Source organism: Emericellopsis cladophorae, assembly GCF_022114955.1.
Source record: "Emericellopsis cladophorae strain MUM 19.33 chromosome Unknown NODE_83_length_74590_cov_113_560211, whole genome shotgun sequence".
Taxonomy (NCBI): Eukaryota; Fungi; Ascomycota; class Sordariomycetes; order Hypocreales; family Bionectriaceae; genus Emericellopsis; species Emericellopsis cladophorae.
This window is the reverse complement of record NW_026251008.1, coordinates 52,053-74,590: the sequence shown is the minus strand read 5'-3', so window position 1 is coordinate 74,590 and position 22,538 is coordinate 52,053. Positions and strand designations below refer to the sequence as shown.

Below are 22,538 nucleotides of genomic sequence, written 5' to 3'. Positions count from 1 at the left end.
AATTGACGATCTTGTTCGTGGTGTTGCGATTTGTGGGACATTCGCTTGTCTGGGACATTCGCTTATCAATCACGTTAGTTTAAAGCGCTTAAATAGTAAGAAGGATATTAGCTTTATTTCTTTAATCTGCCATTACTAGTTATTATAGAGTAATTGATTAAATAATAATGATAGATAATGATAGAAAAGTGGCCGGTTCGCTTGTCTGGCCGGTTCGCTTATTAATGACGTTAATCTAAAGTAATTTTTAATTAAATCTTAGTTAAATTTATTTTACATTCTATTTATTCTTTTTAAATACTTATATAATTACGAAGAATTTTATAATTAGTATTTTTGCTTTTTAAGTATAAGTTCCTATAATATTTATTAGGGTTATTATATTTAATATTCTTAGTATTTCTAAGGGTAGTATACTATATAATCTTATTTATCTCTTAATCTCTTAAAGGAATTGTATTATATTATTATTTTTTAGACTCTTTTTATATTTTTGTTATAATTTAATCTTAGTTTTTGTGTACTTTTTAAAGCTTTTTTATATATAGTTTAAGTCTAGGTTTTATAATAATATCGGGGTTTCTCTTTAGTGTTCTCGATGGCTATATATTAGGCTAGAACTACCTAAAATAATATTCTAATTATGTATTAATAACTTTTTGTAACCCCTTTATATAATAGAACTTAATACTCTTTGTTAGAATATAAGTAAGGACCGAATTTAAGTATAATACTTAATAGCTAGGCCGGGTATAACTTAACTACGCTCTAAGAGCTAAATATCGAAAAAAGTATATAAGAACTAAAATAGCCCTTAGTATCGCGCGAGAAAGCCTCGGATCTAGCTAAGAAATATATAATACGAAAGGTAGAGGCGGAGAGTAATAAATCGAGCTTATATAGGTATCTATCTATAATAATAGCATTAATATAGGTCTTATACTAGCGCTTACTAGGTCGATAGTTATTAACCTTATAGGACTTTTAGTCCTTACGAGGGGGGTAGCGGCGAGATATAGTAAGATCCGGGCTAGAATCGAGAAAGAATAAAGTAAAATTAATAAATTCTTTAGGTAAGTAAGGAGAGGTAAGAGGATCTAAGGCGATAGCGATATAGATCTAGGGCGGAAATATTTAATAATAAGTATAAAGAAAAAAAAAGAGATATAAAGAAATAAAAAAATAAGGTATAAATAAATAAAGTTTATATATAATAAGGGCTATTTTACTAGAATCCGGGCCGGATCCTCCCGGAACCCTATTACGATAATTAAATTCTAATAAAATATAGTATATACGTAAGATCACGATAGATACGCGGGTAGAATCGGCCTTATCTAAGGTAAGCATTATTAGCTTATATCGCTCTTTTTCTAATTTAATCTCTATTAATTACCTAATTATATATTAAATTGTCGCTTTTATAAACCTTATTATAAAATTATAAATTCTTTTTAAATACTATAGATTATATATTTATTAACTTTATTATTTATTAACTTTATTATTAATTAACTTTATTATTTATCAACTTTATTATTTATTAACTTTATTATTTATTAACTTTATTATTTATTAACTTTATTATAATTTTAGGCCTATTTTATTTATTAAATATACGTATTTTATAATTCAGGTAATTAATATTTTAATTAAGGCTAGCGTAGCCTTTATCGATAGCTATCGGCTCTCTAAAGGTAATATTCTTGTCCTAGTTATAGGGTGATATCGCGCCTAAAGGGAGTTTAAGGCTACGGACTTATTTTTTATGTTCTTGTCGATTTTAGACGAGGTTTCGTGAAATTATAGCTATTTTTTAGCCACGCGAGAAGCTTTTACTTATAATATATTAATTATATTTTAAAGTATAATATATTAGATTAATATTTCTAGTCTTTAAGAGAAATTAGATATAGCTTTTTAGACTAGCTTATTCGGAGGGGTATATACGACCCTTTATTATCTTCTATAGTAAGTCTATCATATACGTGATAATAATAAACCTCTAGAGGATATCTTAGATACTTAGACTTATAATAAGATTTTAGGAGAAGTATATATTAGATAATTCCGTGCAGGATTTAAAGTAAATATGGCTTTTAGCCATAGACGAAAGTATCTTTACCTGGAAAATCTCCCCTCATATCAAGTTCGTCTATAGACGTTTTATTCGAGTTTCTTGAAGCGGGTATCTTGTCGTGTGCTCTCCATTGACTTGTCTAGCCTCTCAAAACATGTCTCTTTCCACAGAAGAAAGCGCAATTCGGGATGTCCATCCCAAATTCCCTCACTCCACCCTCATCCTGCACCGGGATATCAGACCGCTAATCCAAGATAGCATGGAGTTCCTGAATCTGCTGCAGCACGGCTGATCGACTAGTACCGCCCCTGGCCGATTTCGCCTCAACACTCGACTCATATTCGAACGCCTCTGCAATATCCGCCTTGAATCGAGAATCGATGGCTTGCAGTTGCTCCAGGGTTAGCTTGTCTATCGGAGTTCCTGTATTTTCCGATAATACAATAACGCGTCCAGAGATATGATGAGCTTCCCTAAAAGGACATCCGTTTCGCACTAGCCACTCCGCGATATCAGTGGCAAGCATCGTCTTATCCAGGGCAGCCAACATCCGCTCAGGCCGCACCGTCATGGTGGCGATAACCCCGTTGGCGATGCCCAGACTGTCCGAAACAGTTTGGACCGAATCAAGCATGGGTTCCCATCCCTCCTGAAGGTCCTTGTTGTAGCAAGTTGGCAAGCCTTTCACGCTCTACCAGATACCTGTTAGTGGCTGCTCTTGATCCGCTCCTCATCACTCATGAGCTCATATGTCTGTATCCGAACTCACCATCATCAGCCCAGCCATTTGACCGAAAGCACGACCCGACTTGCCGCGCAAGAGTTCCAAACTGTCGGCGTTCTTCTTATTCGGCATTAGACTAGACGTGGATTAGAGTCCTATGGGATTGTCTGGGAGCTGGGATGGATGTAACGAACCTGCTGCCGGTGCTATAAAGATCTGCCAAACGACAAAACCCAAACTCGGATGTGGAGTATAATATGAGATCTTCAGCCCACCTGCTGATATGGTTGGTGAACATCGAGTTCCAGGTCAGGAACTCGATGATGAAGTCACGGTCGCCGGAAGTGTTCATAGAGTTCAGAGTGATTCCGCTGAAACCAAGCTCTGCGGCTATTGCGTCTCGATCGATACCAAACACATTACCAGCTAGTGCGCCACAACCAAGTGGGCTAAGGTTGACCCTTTCGAAGACCTGACGCAATCGCTCGAGATCCTGCTTGAACGAAGCAGCATGTGACATGATCCACTGACCCCAGCGAACTGGCTGCGCGCGTTGTAAGTGGGTGTAGCCGGGCATGAGGTAGTCGCTAGGGATGTTACTCAGTAAGGGGCTTTGTCCGGATGCAATGCTAAGCTTACATTTCAGCCTCGGCGCGTTTGGTGAGGACTCGAAGAAAAGCAACGAGTTGGCTGTCGATTTCACGGATGCGGTCACGCAGCCACATGCGCATATCACAAACGACCTGCTCGTTGCGGCTGCGACCTGTGTGTAGCTTGCCAGCGGTGTCTTTTCCGATGATCTCTCCCAATCGACGCTCGTTTGCAGTATGAATCTGATTCGATGTGTTAGCCTCGGGAGGTTAAGTAGCGTGGGCCAGCGCCTCACGTCTTCGTCATTCGGCATAACAGCGAAGGTTCCCTGCTTCCATTCTTCCATCACTTCAAGCAGACCATGCTCGATCATCTTAAATTCGTCTTCGGTAATAATGCCAACTTTTGAGTTGGCCCTGGCAAAAGCAATCGATCCAAGAATATCCTCCTTGTAGAGAGCCTTATCATATCCAATGGAGGCGTTATACTTATGCATAAGCGGATCAATCCCACCTAGGCATCGCAATGTTAGTATACTTGCGAAGCTTGTGTCCGGGGACAATTGAACCTGTAAACCTCCCACCCCAGAGCATATTGGTTGCCGGGGCGTCCGTCTTCTTTTCGGCCATGTTGGAGTATCTATTCTCGGCGCTCGTCGCGATCGGTACGATGGTTTGTTCGTTGAGATTTCCCACTCGATGGGACTGATGGAGCTAATTGAGGGTAGAGCGCGTGGTTATAGCAATTGATGTTTAAATTAAGGGACGTGAGTTAATCTGAATAATATTACTTAATTAAAAAGACTAAGAACGAGAGTAGGGCTAATTAAGTTTTAGAGCTTATTAAAAAAAAAACAATAAAAAAAAACAATAAAATTAGTATTATATAAAAAGAATTCTTAATAATATATAAAAAAAAATTTAATATAAAATAAATATTTAAATTTTTATTTATTTATTTATAAATTATATTATTTAAGTAATTTTATTATTTAAAATAGAATATTTATAAAATTATATTATTTAAAATAGAATATTTATAAAATTATATTATTTAATATTATTCTTTAAGTTAGTAGTTACTTAATATAATACGCTGTTTTTATCTCTAAGCCCTATGTTCAAACCTTTAGTATACCTACTACACGGGCTATACCTATTAAAGTAACTATCGTAACCTTTGATAATTTTCCCACCAAGTATAAACCCCATCCCTGCAACTGTCACGTCACAGTCATCGGTCCCCGCCAACATTCTGCCCCGCGATCGGAGTCCGTACCTGCGTTGGTTCGACTCATTGATCTTCGTCGTGTAACATTTGAGGGCCCTGTATCGCCTGTTGATCTTGCAAAGGCGGACTTGTTGTGTCGATTTCTTCCATCATGGATCTCGTCAATCAGTCAGTATACCTTCTCTACGATTCGGTCACCATTGACCCCATCTCACTCGGCTTCAGGCGCTAATGGGTGTGTATGTAAAGCCTTGAGGGTCGCCTGCTCTTTGCTGTTCCCAAGAGTATGTCTTTTCCTTCAAGACATGGAAAGTCATTCGCTAATAACCCATAGAGGGAAGGCTCAATGCCGCCGCCCTCAACCTTCTCGAGGGCGCCGACATTCAATTCCGCCGCGAGAATCGCCTCGACATTGCGCTCGTGAAGAATCTACCAATTGCTCTTATCTTTCTCCCGGCCGCCGACATTCCAACTTTTGTTGGGCAGGGCCGGGTCGACCTCGGCATCACGGGATGGGATCAGGTACAGGAGCATGAATCAGCAGTGCGAGCGACGACACCCGGCGGAGGATGCGATATGGTGATGGATCTTGGCTTTGGTGGTTGCAAGCTACAAGTTCAGGTCCCAGAGAAGGGCAGATTTGCCGCTACGAGAGACTTGATCGGAACCACAATTGGCACAAGCTTCGTCCATCTCGCAGCTGATCACTTTGCAAAGCTCGAGGCAGCTGCGGACGGCGACCCAAACCCCGAGTCAGCGACTGCTAACACACGGCAATTGCGCACCAAGCTCATAGAGCTCAGTGGGAGCGTGGAGGCAGCGTGTGCGCTCGGTGTTGCGGAAGGTATTGTTGACTTGGTCGGTGAGCGACTCCCTGAATCTGCGACGGTGGATTTTGTTTCTGATTCTCGTGTGCAGAATCCGGCGAGACAATGAGGGCTGCTGGCTTAAAGGCAATCGACACCGTTGTCGAGTCCACAGCAGTGCTCATCAAATCCAACAAGCCTTCCAAAACTGAGATGGTAGAATTAATCGCCTCCCGAATTCGTGGCGTTATCACAGCACAAAGATATGTGCTCTGCCAGTATAACATTCAGCGGTCGAGCCTCTCAGATGCGGCGAAGATTACACCTGGCAAAAGGGCGCCTACTGTCACGTCTCTCGATGAGGATGGTTGGGTCGCTGTCAGCTCGATGGTTGAGAAGAAGAAAATCGCACTGGTGATGGACGATCTCGCCAAGGTTGGCGCCTCGGACATTCTCGTGCTAGACTTGCACAATACGAGATAACAGTCATGAGTAATGGCGTAATGGAAGGGGCGCAAGGGCGTGAAAGGCTGCGACAACACTAGACGCCCCGCAGCTGGCATCAGTGGAGTACAGCAGGAAAGGAGCATAGTCTTGGATATATACCTGGGTTGCTATAGACGAGGAATAAATGACAGCTGCGGCAACGCTTCGTGGTGCACACTAAAGTTTGGTTGTGTTCAGTGTGATATGTGTGAACGCCGAGGCCCGATGCGTTTGTACGGAAGCTAGCGGCTTGTCGGGGCGCAACACTGGTTTGCTTGATTGTGTTCGTTATCGCACCAGCCTCTTTCCACGACTTCGCCAACAGCTTCCCCTGGATAGCATTGGCGTGTTAGCGTGTTTTTTGCTCCTTCTTGGGTACCTTGTCAACCACATTTCTCTACAAGAGCCCCCGATTGATTTAATTGAAAAGCCAGAGAGGCTTTGGCTCGTCCTCCTGTGAACGTGTTCCTCGTCCCACGACGCTGTGATGGAGGCAGCAACGCGCACGCACTTTCTGCATCACACTGAGCAAGTGAGTAGTATTGTGCCAATTTTCTAAAAATCGCTTATGATCGAACAGGTCCACGTAATAGATCAGGATGCCTGTCACTTCTGCCAACTTCGAGCCTTTCCTTCCCACCGCACACTACCCATCACTATTGTCAATACCCTTAACGATGAAGCGTTGCCGCAGAACTTCCGTTTCATCCAACAAATGAAATTTGGCCCAGGCGTTGAAGCGGCTGCCCCGGCCTTTCTTTGTGGTTGTGACTGTAACATTGACAGTAAATGCCAATACGAAAGCTGCCACTGTATGGGGGAAATCGAACGTCCCGAAGCAAAGGACGACAAACAGCCAGAATTAAACGCGTATCACATGGAAGGTGACAAGGCCGGTCTTCTACGATCATCTATGCTAGACTCAACCAGGCCGTTGTACGAATGCCATGCGTCTTGTAGGTGTTCTGACTCGTGCCCGAATCGAGTTGTAGAGAGAGGTCGTACAGTACCTCTACAGATCTTCAGAACGAAAGACCGTGGATGGGGTGAGAAGCATTTACATACTTTTATTCTGACCCATAGCTAAACACAACCAGGTGTCCGGTGCCCCGAGGCTATCAGGAAGGGGCAATTTGTCGACTGCTACCTAGGCGAAATCATTACCTGGCAAGACTCCGACCAGAGGCGCCAGGCATCATCCACTGCGGAGCGGAAAGACCTCTACCTGTTTGCCCTGGATAAATTTGAAGATCCTACTTCACAAGATCTTCGACTGAGGGAACGGTCTTTTGAGGTCGACGGGGAGTTCATGTCCGGGCCGACACGGTTTATCAACCACTCTTGCAATCCTAATTTACGGATCTTCGCGCGTGTTGGAGATCATGCAAACAAACATATCCATGATCTAGCACTTTTTGCGGTCCAGGATATAGCACGCGGAGAGGAGCTCACATTCGATTATGTGGCGGGAGTTGACGATCACGAGAGCAACCACGACACCACCAACATGGTGCCGTGCCTTTGCGGCAGCAGTAACTGCCGAGGATACCTCTGGTGAGAGTCCTTGCACGCATCTGATTCAGAACAAAGAAATCGAAATTCAAGAGAGCTTGAATTCAAAGGTCAAGCATCCGTTTCCACAATACTCAGCCACCACGCGTCTGACATGGCCTGATAGACCGCGTCATCAACGCAACTGCTCAGGTCGCAAGTGTCAGAAGCGTACAAATCATTTATAGATAGTCAAGCCTCGAGCCAATACGTGCGCGGGGAAACGCTCATGGGTATTTGCCCGATAAGGAGGGACACGTTAAGTTAGTCTTAGTACAAAATCAACCAGAACGCCAGCGTGGCTTGCTGTTGTCCGAAACTATGGACCGGTGCTAATCACTACCGCCTCACATGTCTGGCTTCGCGCTGCCACTTTCAAGTACATCGAGGCTGCTACAACCTGGTCTTATATCTCGTTGAAACCTATCTTGAACGTTGGAAATTTTTACGGCCGCCGTGAGCCTGACTGCACCGGCATATGCACCCACGAAGAGCCAGCCAATATAACAGACTGTGGGCGGACTGTCGACCTGCGACTGTTCTCTCCGTGAGGTCGGGAGCAACATACGTGTAAATCATAATAGGGACCACGGTCTTCTTTTCCTCATGTAAATCCACCCTGCTAATGGGTCCTTGAAATAACCTTACGTGTTACATCAGTAAGCTGTCGGCATCAAGGTATTCTCGCCGCAAATGTATCCAAATAAGCTCTGGCTGGTCCTGATTCTTGCCTCGCTGAGATTGTCTGAGCATCTTCAGACTACGGGCTGTGACAGCTAATACTATTGCTTCGCAATTATGCTGCGTGTTTTTACAGCACATACCGGGCCAAAACCCCTTTCTTACATGGCCTGACAGAAGACCTGCGGCTGGTGCCTTGGATTCTCTGTGCGCTGATATGATACAAGGAGAAAGTTGGCGACTTTTTTTTCTAGGCTAACAGTACTGCGCGAATTGATAAATCAAATGAGGGCAAGGCGGTCGCTACCGTGTAGATCTGGCTGTATGGGTGCTGTAGGATTGGGCCTCTAGTGGAGGAACATCGAAACTTAGCTGAAATTTTGAAGTCGAAAAGGAAAATTGAAGAGGCAGTAGAGCCAGACAGCGTTATTGACCTCTTTTGCTCTTTGACTCTGGAGAGATCCAGGGGATATAAATAAATCCTAGATGTATCTGCTACCTCACCTAAGGTGCCGTGCCAGAGGAGTGGATACGGAGCTATGCCGAAAGAAGAAAGCTACTTTGACCGCTTTTGGCCCAACTGGGGAGAGACGCAATGGGAAGGCTGGCAGAAAAAAAAAGTTACCAGGTACTCCACCTTTCACCCATTTCCTTCGCGCCGACGATTTTGGAACAAGCAAACAACTCTGTGTCCGCAACCATGATTTCCAAAATCCCTTCAAAAACCCCCGGAAAGAAGAGGAAGGGATCGATCGAATTTGTAGAGTCAGATGACGAGCTATCAGGTGCCCCATTGGAGGGTGTCCTGTCAGACACTGATGATGGCTCGAGCCTGGCGGCGGAAGACGTCTCTGAAGGCTTCGATAGCGAAGAGATCGACAACGATGAACATAGTTCCGACGCGGAGAGCGTTTCGAGCACCTCAAGCTTTCACAGACATGCCGATTATAAAGTTACAACCGATGCAAACGGCAACGAGCGCTACGAATATGCCGACATAGATCCTGTGTATGACAGCGACGACTCGGACGCCCAAGAGCAGCCTAACACCATTGGAGATATTCCGTTGTCGTTCTACGACTCCTACCCGCACATTGGATACGACATCAATGGCAAGAAGATTATGCGCCCGGCGACTGGCGATGCTCTTGATGCCCTGTTGGACACAATCGAAATCCCCAAGGGCTGGACCGGGCTGACTGATCCTCAAACCGGAAAGCCATTGAACTTGAGCCAGTCTGAGCTAGAGCTTCTGCGCCGACTGCAAATGGCGGAAGTACCTGAAGAAGGATTTGATCCTTATCCGGCATGTCTTCTTCTTCCCTTAGTCGCCGACCTTTCACTAACTCCTAGCAGGACATGGTTCCCTACTTCACTGGTGTCGAGGAGAAGATGCCGCTTAGCTCAGCACCTGAGCCTAAGCGACGATTCTTGCCATCCAAGCACGAGGCTAAGCGTATAGCCAAACTTGTTCGTGCCATCAAGGACGGAAAGATTCTGCCATACAAACCCCCTCAAGAGCGCGACCGTGAACAAAACCAAGAAGAAGAAACCCACTATGACATTTGGGCCAACGAAGAGGCTCAAGAACCCCATGTCATGCACATCGCTGCTCCCAAGCTTGCACCACCGGGATACGACTTGAGTTACAACCCCCCACCCGAGTACTTGCCAACGGGCGAGGAAAAGAAAGCCTGGCAGCAGACAGACCCCGAGGAGCGAGAGAAAGAGTACTTGCCAGCACAGTACGACGCTCTACGCAAGGTCCCTGGGTATGGTGAGTTTGTCAAGGAGAGATTTGAACGCTGTCTGGATCTGTATCTGGCGCCACGCATCCGCAAAAACCGTCTCAACATTGATCCCAACTCCCTGTTGCCTAAGCTCCCACGCCCCGAAGAGTTGAAGCCTTTCCCTACCCTCTGCCAAACGATTTTTAAGGGTCATGAGGGCCGTGTACGGACTGCTGCATTTAGTCCGGACGGCGAGTGGATCGCCTCAGGAGGCGACGACGGAACTGTGCGGGTCTGGTCCCTCAACGGCCACCAAGAATGGTCTGCTCGGCTGAGCTCTGAGGAAACGGTCAACATCGTGAGATGGCGGCCTAACAAGGACGCTTTCATCTTGGCTGCTGCCGCTGGCGAGGATCTTTTCCTTGCTGTACCGCCACTTGTCAACGATGCTACCGAAAAGGCTAGTCGAGATGTCTTGGACGCGGGCTTCGGTCATGCTGCTCACAATGCTACGACCGATGGGAACAACGCTGTAAAGAAAGACACTCCGGCTAAATGGACGCGACCCGGTACCAAGCTCGAAGAAAAGGGTGTATTGCTGAAGCTCACTGTCAGATCAGCCATCAAGATGCTGAGCTGGCATAGAAGAGGCGACTTCATCTGCTCAGTCTCGCCACGTGGACAACGGAGCTCGGTCGCTATTCACACCATCTCTAAACACCTCAGCCAAATACCGTTCAGACGCCTGCCAGGCCTCGCCCAAGCTGCACACTTTCACCCCTCGCGACCTTATTTCTTTGTGGCTACCCAACGTGTGATACGTTGCTATGACCTCCAGCGACAAGAACTCGTCAAGGCCATACAGCCAGGTGCACGATGGATTTCTGGATTCGACGTTCATCCTGGCGGCGACAACCTCATTGTTGGCTCTTACGATCGCCGCCTCCTATGGCACGACCTCGATTTGTCAAGCAGGCCTTTCAAGACGATGCGGTTTCATAGCCAAGCTATTCGGGCTGTCAAGTACCACAAGAGCCTGCCTCTGTTTGCAGATGCGAGTGACGACGGCAGCCTGCAAATTTTCCACGGCCGAATCGTGAGCGACTTGATGGAGAGCGCAACAATCGTACCAGTCAAGATGCTCAAGGGTCACAAGATTACCAGTAACTTGGGAGTGATGGACGTTGACTGGCACCCGCGGCATCCATGGTGCCTCAGTGCCGGCGCTGATGGGACGCTGAGGCTTTGGGCGTGATCATGGACAAACTCCTACAGCTCCGTATAACTAGTGTAATAAAGCGTCGGCGTTCGGACTCATCAGTGTTGTGATCGGTCAAAGTACAACTCAGTCTCAAGGCAGGACACTGTTGCCCTCGATCCCAGTGGATGGCAATTTAGACACGTGGATTAGAATCTTCCATTTTACTGCGCAATGCCAGGCACGCCGAAACTATGGAGAAGAAAAACCTAGTACAGACAACCTGAACAAGCGCGCAAGTCATAAGCTCATAACAAGGGAAAGGAATGTGTAAGAACCCTGCGGTTACCAGTGGCGGGCAAGGTGAGTCCGATTACCATGCAACAGTGTGCAATGCACGCCAGAAGCTGTTTGCTTGCTGTATAGCTCAAAGCTCCTGCTTGACGTGCCGAGCTTTGGCCTTCGCTTCAGCCTCAGCTTCAGCGGCCTTCTGCTTGGCAGCTTCGCTGCCCAAGTTCAGCTGCTGAGCCACCCAGTTCCAGCCATCCTTGGCAGCGTTCTCGAGCTTAGCGAGGACAGTGCCACCGGGAGATGTTGTTCCGTATTTAAAGTAGGTGGACTGCTTCCGGGCTTGAGCTTTCAGCTCCTCAAGCTTGGTACCTTGAGGAACAGGGATGCCGTAGCTGTCAAGATAAGCCTTGAGCTCAGTCTCGGTCCACGAGTCAAAGACAGAATCTTTTGCATCAGCTGTAGCACTGGAGATGTATTCGGTAGCCGCAGCATAGGCTGAGCCGCCAGCAGTCGAAGCAGACGAGTAGGCGGAGTTGGCTGCGCTGACGAGCTCTGCACGCGTGGCATCCTTCTTCTCGGCAGCCGTCTTGGCTGCGGCATCACCATTCTTAGAGAGATAACCCTTTAGGTTATCGTACGAGAAGTCATCAAACGTCCACGCAGTCCAGCCGGTAGCGGCCTTGTGCGAGTGCTTGCGGGCAAGAGCACGGAGATCGTCGGTGGTGGAGCCTTGGGGCACAGGAACGCCGCGGGCGTCAAGATAAGACTTAAGCCGGCTGTCGGACCAGCTCTTGACAGCTGCATCAAAGGCATGCTGGGAGGCAAGAGCAGCACTGTCACTGGCCTGCGCAAACTGATTCTCCGCGTTGGATGTTGCTGCGCCGAAAGCGGATGACGCGCTGGATGCCACAGTGTCGCCAAGGATCTCAGCGCGGTTCTTGCGGACGAGAGCGCGAAGTTCATTCACCTTGGTGCCCTGTGGCACGGGGATGCCATTCTTGTCGCAGAAGTCTTTGAGCTGGGATTCGTTCCACGCATCGATGATCATATCCGTCAGCGTCGCATACGCAGACTGAGCGCTGGCAGTGGCGCTGGCAGCTTGCGAGCGGGACCTGAGATATGCGAGGCGTGAATTGCGGCGTACAGAAGCAATCAATTGGTCGCGAGAAGAGGGTTGGGGAGCAGGAAAGCCGTGAGAATCAAGCCACTCCTTCAACTCGGACTCGCTCCAGGTCTCGTACAACCAGTTGCCAGGATAGGCGGTCGTTTCCCCAAGTTTCTTAGCGACAGTCTCATAGCCTTGACGTGCCTTCTGCAGCATAGTGTCGCGCTGGCGCGGCTGAGGCACTATCTTTTGTCAGTGCGTCGCACGTGGCGGTAAGTGAAGGGTTTCTCACCAGGAATGCTGTGCTTGTCGGCGAATGCCTTCAGCTGGCTCTCAGTCCAGGTGTCCAGAATCCAATCCTTGACGCTGCCCCATGCCTGCTGAGCGCTGTCTTCAGTCTCATACCAGTTGGCTTGGACTTGCTCAAGAAGACTGTCTTTTGTCGCCTCAGCGTCCGCCTCGGTCTCCTTGCCCTTGCTTTGCAGGTACTCGCTGAGCTGAGCCGAATCCCAGCTCTTGTAAGGAGCAACAACGTATGAATCCCAGTTCTTTTCAATCAATGATTCAAGATCTTTGCGATCGGCAGGCGTGGGATAGGCAATATTGTTATCCGAGAGCCAACGTTCCAGCTCAGTTTCATGCCATTTGTTGTATACTGTTGACATGTCAACTCAAGATCAATTGGAAGATGCGTCAATCATTTCTTACCGGCTTTGCTGCCAGGAAACCAGCTGCTAGCAGCAACTCCAGTGACAGCGAGAGTCGCTGTCACGAGAGTAGGAAGGTATCTCATCGTGAAGAAGCGTTGGTGCTCGAGGGAACAACTTCCTAAGAAAGAGTTTACGTTGATAGTCCAGTGCGAGGAAACAGGGGAGGATGAGGGAAAAGATTGTTGGAAAGAGCAAAATTACCTGCCGATGGGTGCCGGTAAAGCAATGAGGTAATGCACAGGAGGCAATCATTGTGTCACACCCGCTCGTGGTGACTGGCGAGCTGTGTCAACTGAACTGTCAAGCTTGGGTCGATAACGTCACTGTCTCGTACACGTACGCGACCTGGATCCAGCCTCCAGGGCACACAGGCCACGAAGTACACCTGCTGCCATGTGCCACCCATCATACCTGGTACCTTAGCATTCCGCCAGGTCATCAAGGCACTGTCCCCCGCACTCACTGATCCAGCTTGGACACTGCATTGCTGCTACGTACGTACGATCTTTGATTAGCCAGTCCTGACTTATTACGGAAAGGCTGAGAGCAGTGCATTGGCCTTAACAGCCGATCACTGCTCTCCGGCCCTCTGCTGCTGGACGAGCACCGCTTTTTGATCTTCGGATGAGCCCTCGCTACGGAGTAGTGCGGCTTTCTTCACTTCCCAGGATGACGTCAGGCTCGAGATTACGGACTCTAGCTTACTCGACAAAGAACATACCTGGTAAGGAGAGATCATTCGGTGGCATGAAAACTTCAACTGTCAACTATAATAGTAAGGAAGCTAAGCAAGATCTTAGCCATTTGCTTATTAAACTTGATCCTCTGTCCTGATGTCTTGCAGTTGAAGCAGGTTACTAACTTAGGTCGTAGTTAGCAGTTTCTGCATTTCTCCAACTGTGTCTTGGCAACTTGAGCAAAGCTTGTCAACACACATCGGCGATGCGGGGAAGGCAGCATCGGAAGGGGACCAAAAGCTCCGACCGGACTTAAGGTACCTTACCTGACCAGGCTGATCTGATCTTACAGTACCGGCTGACAGAGCTCGAGACTCAGCCGACCGACGGTTGACAACCAACAACTACGAAGTAAGGTCGTGCCACTGCACCAACGCACCTTGATCATCATGGAGGACCTGAGCATCGTATCGGGTATTGAGAGTGGTAGCACGGCAGGGGGGTGATTAAACGTTGTGACAATGCATCCTGGGCTTGTATGAGATTGGCATCAAGCGTGGAAATAAATTCTATCTAGCCCGATGCGCCCGACCCAAAGTTGACCCAGATGCTCGCACGCACCGTAGGGATGTCTGCCAAAGAACGGATGACTGACGCTGCTCATGCGTAGAAGTTGACAGTCTAAAATGAAAGTTAGCATCAGATCACAGCCCAGAGCTGAAAATGGACGACTCACGTCTTTCTTCTTTGCCTGCACCTCCGCAATGGCATCGACATAATGCTCGTGTCCTATTTTGTTTTTTCCTGACCGGAGAGCAATCATACCTGCCTCAACACACACGGCTTTGAGCATGGCACCGCCGAACTCATCCGTGCTGCGAGCCAGTTCGCCCCAGTTGACACCAGGGTCAACTTTCATCTTGCGTGAATGGATCTTGAGAATCTGAGCTCGCGCCTCTTCGTTCGGCAGAGGAAACTCAATTTTGCGGTCGAGACGCCCAGATCGCAAAAGCGCCGGATCTAGGACATCCACCCGATTGGTGGCCGCAAGAACCTTGATGCGGTCGTCTGAAGCAAAACCATCAAGCTGGTTGAGCAGCTCCAACATTGTGCGCTGTACCTCACGATCGCCGCTCTTCTCGCTATCAAAGCGCTTTGTGCCTACCGCGTCCAGCTCATCGATGAAAATGATCGCGGGTGCCTTCTCTTTGGCAAGAGCGAAGCAGTCGCGAACCAGCTTGGCACCATCACCGATGAACATCTGTACTAACTGGGGACCAGCAAGCTTGAGGAACGTAGCATCTGTCTGCGCCGCGCAAGCACGTGCAAGTAGAGTTTTGCCTGTTCCAGGAGGACCATACATCAGCGCGCCCTTCGGAGCTTTGATGCCAATCTTCTTGAAGCGTTCGGCTTCTTTCATCGGCCAAACCACAGCCTCCACGAGCTCCTCAATTTGCTTGTCCAACCCACCGACATCATTGTATTGCTCTGTTGGCTTCTCATCGACCTCCATCGCCTTAACTCGGCTGTCGTACTCAGCCGGAAGTGTGTCAAGGATAAGGTACGAGTCCTTGTTCACACCAATGAGGTCGCCGGGCTTCAGTTCCTCAGAGTCAACCAGGCCAATGAGTGGCAGGAAAATAGTTTGTCTTGTCGAAGTCTTGATCACGGCTGATTTACCGACACGGGTCGCATCAAGATCGATATTCGCTCCCTCTTCTGAAGATTCGGCGGTCGGGTCCAGGTCGAGCAGTTCAACAACATTGCCAACGAGATACGGTAGTTGCCTTGGTAATTTGCATTAGCGCGGGCAATTCTGTAAGACATTCATAGCCTTGCTCTCACCTGTTGTTGGCAATCTTGTCGACATTGTCCTTGATCTTTTCCCCCATGGCTGCCTTTTCGTGCGATAGTCGCGACAGCTCGCTCTTCATGATCCGTGAGTCGTTCTCCAGCAGACGTTTACGAGTCTGGATATCTTGCGTTCCGAGGCTCAGGATTTCGTCATCCAGTATGTCATCTTCCTCCTCTGCTTCGTCCATCTGGGCATCCAAGTCCGCATCTCCCTTGCCATCATCATTCTGCTTCTTCTCTTCCTTCTCCTTGCGATCGAGGTCGTCGAGCTCTTCGAGGGTGGACATGATGACTGTTTCAGGGAATGATGATGCAGTGTCCCCGGATCTCGATGAATTCAGAACTGCAAAAAGTTGTTGCAGTCTACAAGTGGTGTGGCAGGGGCGCCCAAGTTCACTGTTCGCGTAACTTAGTAGTGCTCGTCGGGATGGCAAGGTCCAGTCGAAGGATATTTAGCTGCAAGGCAGTAAGGTCGCGCGTAATCAGCTCCAGTCTCCAGTAGCTTCCAGCCTACCTAGGTACGAACGTCGGGTGTCATCATGCACCTACGTGGACTAGGCCTAATATGGCAGCGGTCCCTGGTTGATCCGGACCCATGTTAAGTTTTGCAAGATTCAAGGGCTCCCATAGCTAGTGACCGCGTCTACCTTATCCGTGTGTGAGGCTGGAACAAAACAATCAGGTAAATAAACTCCTCGTAGACGCTGCTGTCTGTCGCTGATTACATATAGCATGGTAGGCGTACTCCCACAAGCTGCGCGGCCATGCGTACAACATTGGGCGCGCGAGGCTCATTCCATCCGCAGCTGGTGTGCAAGATCCGCATTTACGACAGCGTCAAGAAGCCAGTATGCCGCGCTGGCTATACCGCGTGCGGCCGCAACAGCTGTCGAATTTGTCCCTTCGACTAAGCCACCTAGTGCTCGTCCGGTCGAGACGCGGAAGACACAAATGATACGCGCCTATACTTCGATGCTGCGATCCACGCCGTTGATACTCTTTTTCCAGCACAACAATCTCACGGCAGTGGAATGGGCGTCCGTCAGAAGGGAATTGGACAAGGCTTTGCGATCAGTGCCATCTCCGAACGACGATCTGGATATTGCTGATCAGGTCAAATTGTCCGTCCTCCGAACGAATATGCTTGACGTAGCACTCAAGATCATTGAGTTTCACGACGCGGAGGCCGCGTCGGCATCTGCTTCAATCCCTAGGACTGCCAAAGGGCCCCTCGTTCACGATTTGTCCGCCGTGGCATACGACACCATCAAGAACACTCCTATTCCGACCTCCTCCGTTTACGCACAGATCGAGCCTCTGCTCGTGGGTCCTCTAGCGGCGTTGACCATTCCTGCCGTATCCCCTCAACATTTGGCGGCGGCACTGAGTGTCCTATCGCCTGTCCCCAAAAAGTTTCCTGCCCCCAAAAAAAGCAAAACCCCGGGGTATCATGAGCCGACATGTCAAAGTGCTTTGGCCAAACTATTCATGGTCGGTGGCCGTATAGAGGGTAGGATCTTCGACCAAGCTGGTGTCCAGTGGGTTGGGGCCATAGATGGAGGGCTTGATGGTCTGCGAGCTCAGTTGGTACATCTTCTCCAGAGTGCTGGTTTGGGTGTCACTACAGCCCTTGAAGGGGGCAGTAAGAGCCTGTGGTTGACCCTGGAGTCTCGGAGAGCACAGCTGGACGAGGGGACTGGAGATAAACCGAACGAAGACAATCAGGTTTCGTAGATCATCGCATCTACTCTGGATAAGGGGTTGACTGCACACAGGGGCGAAGGAAGGCATTCAGAGCTCACCGGCGTGGAGAAGATGTAATTATACTACTGTAAGCGAATGTATCAGCTAGAAATAGGACCACGTGGCTTAATTAACAGAACAGACGACATTTGATGGATGTGAAGGACTTGTGGTCAGTGACTTTGCCCCTCGAAGTCGCCAGTGACCAATGCTTGAAATGGATCCAAACTTAGAATCTGACGGTACGACTGAACTTATTTTTGCCATTTTGTGCAATTGGCATGTATTTCTGGCGCCATGGACGCGAAGGAAAGGTACTGATGAATGACCGGAGTGATACGCACTCAAAACCACTCTTGTTGTCCACGTCGCGGGTTGGGATTTGAACACCCCACATCCCGGACCCTAGCAGCCAGGGCCTAGAGTCATGCAATTGCAGCTACGCCTCGGGGTCGTTTATAAATTATCGACCTAACTCCTTGAACACTCGTCAGCCTCACCTTGCGTGTCCGTTAGACTTTGATCACATCTGCCTGCAGCCTTTTGGACCCCACGGTCGGGCACGCTGAATACCATGGACTTTGCACCCTACCAATCCTCGCCCCCCGAGCACGGCCGCGTCGCGTCGCCGGATTACAACACCGCGTCTCCACGAGCATCGCAAGACACGCGCCGACCTTTCTCTCCGAATCTGACCCGTAGCCCGCCGCCATTGCAGCATCCGCAACCGCAGAGGGCCTGGTCAGGCTTCGATGGGCAAGCCGGTCCATGGTCGGGAAACGGTGGCGCGAACCAGCAAGCATCCAATAACCCTATGCCAGGCACACATCCCGTTGCTGAATTCAGCGAATTCGACACAAGCCTCGGGTTGCGATTGGACTACGAAGCATGCTTAGCATACTTGGCCTTCCCGCCTATTGGGGCTATCGTCTTGCTTATTCTCGAACGTAACAGTGACTTCGTGAGGTGGGTGTGTGCATCAAGCTCCTTGCCCATAAGCTAAGTTATCCCGACAGGTTTCATGCCTGGCAGTCAGCACTTTTGTTCACTGCGATTCTGGTGCTGCATTTTCTGTTCGCATGGTCATCTTTCATGAGCTGGCTTTTGTTCCTTGGCGACATAACCCTCATTGCACTCTTGGTAGTGCGGACGTATAGAGATGCGGAAACATTGGACAGGTTTGTTACCGCGAACTTAAGGGCGCAGACCGTTATTTACTGACATACCAAGATACGAAATGCCTTTTTTTGGAAGGTTGGCCACTAGATTTGTGGATGACGAATAGCCAGCGGTTGAGTCACCCGTGCAGTAGAATTGAGGACATTTCAGTACTGAATTTGTCACAAGGGCATACGACGTTGCCGAACCGGTGCATCTCTACGCGTGCACTGTACATATATAACATGATAGGCTGTGACCAGCGGCGTTCGTCCACAAGGCATCCAAGGGCGGAATATCGGGGTAGTACATCGCCCTCTGGGAATGTGTTGTTCGAGAACTGGTGTTGTCTTGGCATGTTTTGAAGCTTGCAACTCTATTACGCAGAAACAAACCAAGGCTGCCCAGTGTCCATAGAGGATTCATCAGTCACCGGGCTTGATTTACAAGTTCTCTAGCATACCTGATGTCTTGCAAATCACTGGCCCAACTTCATGATATCCTGGTCGCGCGGCCTCCATTTGCCCCACTTACCTGAGGACAAATATTTCTGGCTACCACTAGTGACTGAATGCAAGAGCCTGTGACAGAGTTTGCATTATTAGGTCGGAGTGGGCGACGTAGCGGGAGCAGCAGTGGATCGCCAACGGCGCTATCCAACATGGAGGGAGGTACGGTTGTACGTACGAGGCTACGTCGAAATAAGGACACCAATCAGAAGAAAGATCTGCATGTGGATACTGGGGACCAGCTGGGGGCGTGGGAATCGCCTCCAGCATTCAGTCTTCCCCACGACGGCTGGAAGTCCACGATGCGCTCTGTCTGGTTTCAATGAATCTACCCTCAACTAAGCAGTCAATGCCTAAAACCTACATCGCCATCCGTCAGCCGCGTCATTATCGCTTCGGACTATCGCCTACCGCCCACATCGACAGCCGTTGTGACTTTTTTCTCCCGGGAAAGGCCTACACCTCGAGTTGCCGTACCTACTTCCAGGTTGCTCGCCACCGCATCACTCACCCTCGCAACCTCGGGCACCAAAACCGACCCCTGAGCGGTATAATCTGCGAGAGCTGTTGCCGCAGTGTCTCTTTTATCACGACACCTTCTGTCGAAGAAGAAATCAACACGAATACATCGCCATCGATTCACGACGACATCGACGACGTTTGCGGATGCGCATGCTGGGCGAGGCCAACACAAGCGCCTCGACCACATTCTGCTACAGACCCTTTCAACATTGACCAGGACGTTGCGCCAGTATCGACACTGTAGTCGACCTAGTCAAGGGCCGCTGTGTCCGCAGCTTGAAAGTTACGATGCCAACTCCATCGTCCGGCCCGTCACAAGGAGGCCAATCGCCAACTTCGCCGGTATTTTCAGTTTGTCCAGACGAAAGACAGAGTCCATTAAGCGGAGACAGAGGAGGAAGTGCGCTGCTCATTGAAGATGGAAATATGCCACTCCCTGCAGGACTCGACTTAGAACGCCTCCCACCGAGCCACGCCTTCCGCGACGAGTCACCAGTCGATGGCACCAGCACACTGGATGAGGATATCTCAGGAGACTTGTCCTCACGCGCCACAACATCGTCGCCCGCATCCGGCTCTAATCATATAAGTGCGACGCCTCAGCCGCCTGCTGATCACAATGCCGATAACGACAAGTTCAGGGATTATGGTGATCGCCGCCATACCAACACGTCTTCCTTGCGATCAGCCAGAGATCCTCCTGCGATGGCCGAGTCAGCAACTCTGCCTCGAGGCGAGCAAATCGGCGATTCTACGCTAGTCGATCAAGACACGGAGATAAATGTACCATCGAGTGCATATGACTTCCCCACCCTACGTGTATGAAGCACTCACAACTATGCTGAACGATAGATAAGCTAAGATTGCTCAGACCAAGCCTCCCTGTATATGTCCGTTCTTGCGCCCTGGCAGCAAATTCCAGGGAACGCAACAATCCGAGAAGCAGAAGTACGAGGTTCAAGTCGAGATCAAACACGTGGATCCAAGAGAGTCCCTCTTGTGCGGATACCTGCGAATACAAGGAACGTTTCCGCCGGATACGTATCGCAGATCATTAGCTAACACCGTGTAGGCCTTACGGAAGACCACCCAACGCTCACCACCTATTTCGAAGGAGAGATCATCGGTTCGAAATACAACTTCTTCACTGCAAATGAAGCTTGGGGCGCTACACACAAGGACGATCTCAGTCACTGGGCTAAATTCGGAGCTTTTCGGCCGTTCCAAAAGCAGGCCCGTCGAGGCATAGTGCATATTCCTGATGTGTTTCAACGGGAACACATCTTCATGCGCTGGAAAGAGCATTTCCTCGTACCCGATCACCGCGTGAGGACGATCACTGGTGCCAGTTTTGAGGGCTTCTACTATATATGTTTCAATCAGCTGAGAGGCGAAGTCAGCGGGATCTACTTCCATTCAAAAAGCGAAAAGTGAGTGCATCGACCCATTCACGGTATTCACAGCATACGCTGACCTCGACGCATAGATTCCAGCAGTTGGAGCTTAAGCACGTCAAAGATCGGGGCTGCTTCAGTGCCGTCGAATTCAGGTGATGTTGCCAAGTCGATGTTGAGATAATAGCTTGGGCTGGGAGAGTTGCATCATCACCATATTCTGGTAGCATTTGCCACTAGTAGGGACCATTTGTGAGCGGCTGATGTCGCCTGTCCTTTGAAGCCATGTTCATCACAATGCCGCACCATAAGGTAGCCTTTCACACTAGGCGTACCCAAGTGATGTGAAGACCAAGTGCTCTATCGGCTCCGTATAATTGTTACGGTCGCAGACGAGTATTGATGGACGGTTATATGCATTCTCTTTCATTCTTCAATCGATTCACTTCTCGCTGTTGAACCCCTTGAAATATTCGTTTCTGAATGGGTTTAGTTCGTCCGCCGTTCTACCCTCCACAGTCAATTTTTGGCGCGCTGCAAAGGCTTGTAGAGCTGCTGTAGATACCTCAGCGTCTGACACTCGACGGTAGGTAATCAGTCTACGTGACCCTGTGTGATGTTGTTAGTTGGCGTGTCTTAATGACGATGGACCTGACTTCTCTGACATTTGTGGAAAACTTGAGTGCAAACTGAGACAACCTGAAGACGGGGATGCTCAGGTATAGCAATTTCGCGATCCTCGTCGTTTGCTGTGGGCATCCAGAAAGACAAGCGGCCGTTGTCTACCAAAGTGGACGCCGCAAAGGCCAGGATATTGTCCAACATGGCGTAGAAGCTGTATGGCTTCTTAGGCGGCACGTAATCGGGCTCTCTGTTTGTTCTCAGCTGTTGTCCTTGCTCGAAATAGAAGAAAGGGGGAGGGGGAGGGGGTCATCAACATACTTGTAATTCTTCTTGCTGAGTTCGAGTTGCCACGGTTTAAGCAAAGGATCCCTGCATCCCAGCACCCGCAAGCCTTCTCGAACACCGTATGGGGGGTCGCAAACGATACCGTCCCAGATCCTGCGTAAATGCAGCGGTGTGTTGGTGAGATCAGACGCGAAAACGTCTCCGATGCGCTCTTTCATTTCGTATTGCGAGAAGTTTCCCTTGAGACTCTTATCCTTCCCATCACCACGGAGACTTCTCCCGTCAATGTCGCTGCCCCAGGTTGTAGCGCCAAAGTGCGAACATGCTATAGGGAAAGACCCTGTTCCTACGAACGGATCAAAAAACAGCTTTCCCGAGTCCGCAAGTGCAATGTTGGCAGTGATCAAAGCCAACTCCGAATCCATACTAGTTGTTGATATGTACCCTCGCTTTTTCAGGTCATATTTGTGTACGACGTCCCGCGATGTCCCGCCGACAAATCGGGCAAAGTAGAGTCGTTCCGGGTTTTCGATGCCCAAAAACACACTCTGATACGGCCAATACTCGAAGATGGTGAAGTGCTCTTGAG

General features: G+C 49.0%; 5 protein-coding genes across 5 annotated transcripts; 2 read left to right on the top strand and 3 right to left on the bottom strand.

Moving 5' to 3' along the window:
• Window positions 1-2,324: 2,324 nt before the first annotated feature.
• On the bottom strand, window positions 2,325-4,024 carry J7T54_003802 (uncharacterized protein; the record flags this gene model as incomplete). The annotated part of the gene is made up of 7 exons (XM_051510148.1): window positions 2,325-2,491; window positions 2,564-2,771; window positions 2,850-2,940; window positions 3,080-3,391; window positions 3,444-3,637; window positions 3,691-3,908; window positions 3,964-4,024. 7 exons carry the CDS (start codon window positions 4,022-4,024, stop codon window positions 2,325-2,327), a joined length of 1,251 nt encoding a protein of 416 aa, XP_051358946.1.
• Window positions 4,025-4,776: 752 nt separating this feature from the next.
• J7T54_003801 (ATP phosphoribosyltransferase-like protein) lies at window positions 4,777-5,914 on the top strand (the record flags this gene model as incomplete). Its single annotated transcript, XM_051510147.1, has 5 exons — window positions 4,777-4,793; window positions 4,875-4,909; window positions 4,960-5,487; window positions 5,544-5,647; window positions 5,723-5,914. 5 exons carry the CDS (start codon window positions 4,777-4,779, stop codon window positions 5,912-5,914), a joined length of 876 nt encoding a protein of 291 aa, XP_051358945.1.
• A 2,935-nt stretch (window positions 5,915-8,849) lies between these two features.
• J7T54_003800 (Ribosome biogenesis protein-like protein) lies at window positions 8,850-11,134 on the top strand (the record flags this gene model as incomplete). The annotated part of the gene is made up of 2 exons (XM_051510145.1): window positions 8,850-9,425; window positions 9,506-11,134. 2 exons carry the CDS (start codon window positions 8,850-8,852, stop codon window positions 11,132-11,134), a joined length of 2,205 nt encoding a protein of 734 aa, XP_051358944.1.
• Window positions 11,135-11,504: 370 nt separating this feature from the next.
• On the bottom strand, window positions 11,505-13,266 carry J7T54_003799 (Stress response protein-like protein; the record flags this gene model as incomplete). Its single annotated transcript, XM_051510144.1, has 3 exons — window positions 11,505-12,715; window positions 12,766-13,128; window positions 13,182-13,266. The coding sequence occupies 3 exons, from the start codon at window positions 13,264-13,266 to the stop codon at window positions 11,505-11,507; spliced, it is 1,659 nt and encodes a 552-aa protein (XP_051358943.1).
• Window positions 13,267-14,520: 1,254 nt separating this feature from the next.
• Window positions 14,521-16,001, bottom strand: J7T54_003798 (26S protease regulatory subunit 6A-B; the record flags this gene model as incomplete). The annotated part of the gene is made up of 3 exons (XM_051510143.1): window positions 14,521-14,541; window positions 14,597-15,647; window positions 15,706-16,001. The coding sequence occupies 3 exons, from the start codon at window positions 15,999-16,001 to the stop codon at window positions 14,521-14,523; spliced, it is 1,368 nt and encodes a 455-aa protein (XP_051358942.1).
• Window positions 16,002-22,538: the final 6,537 nt, after the last annotated feature.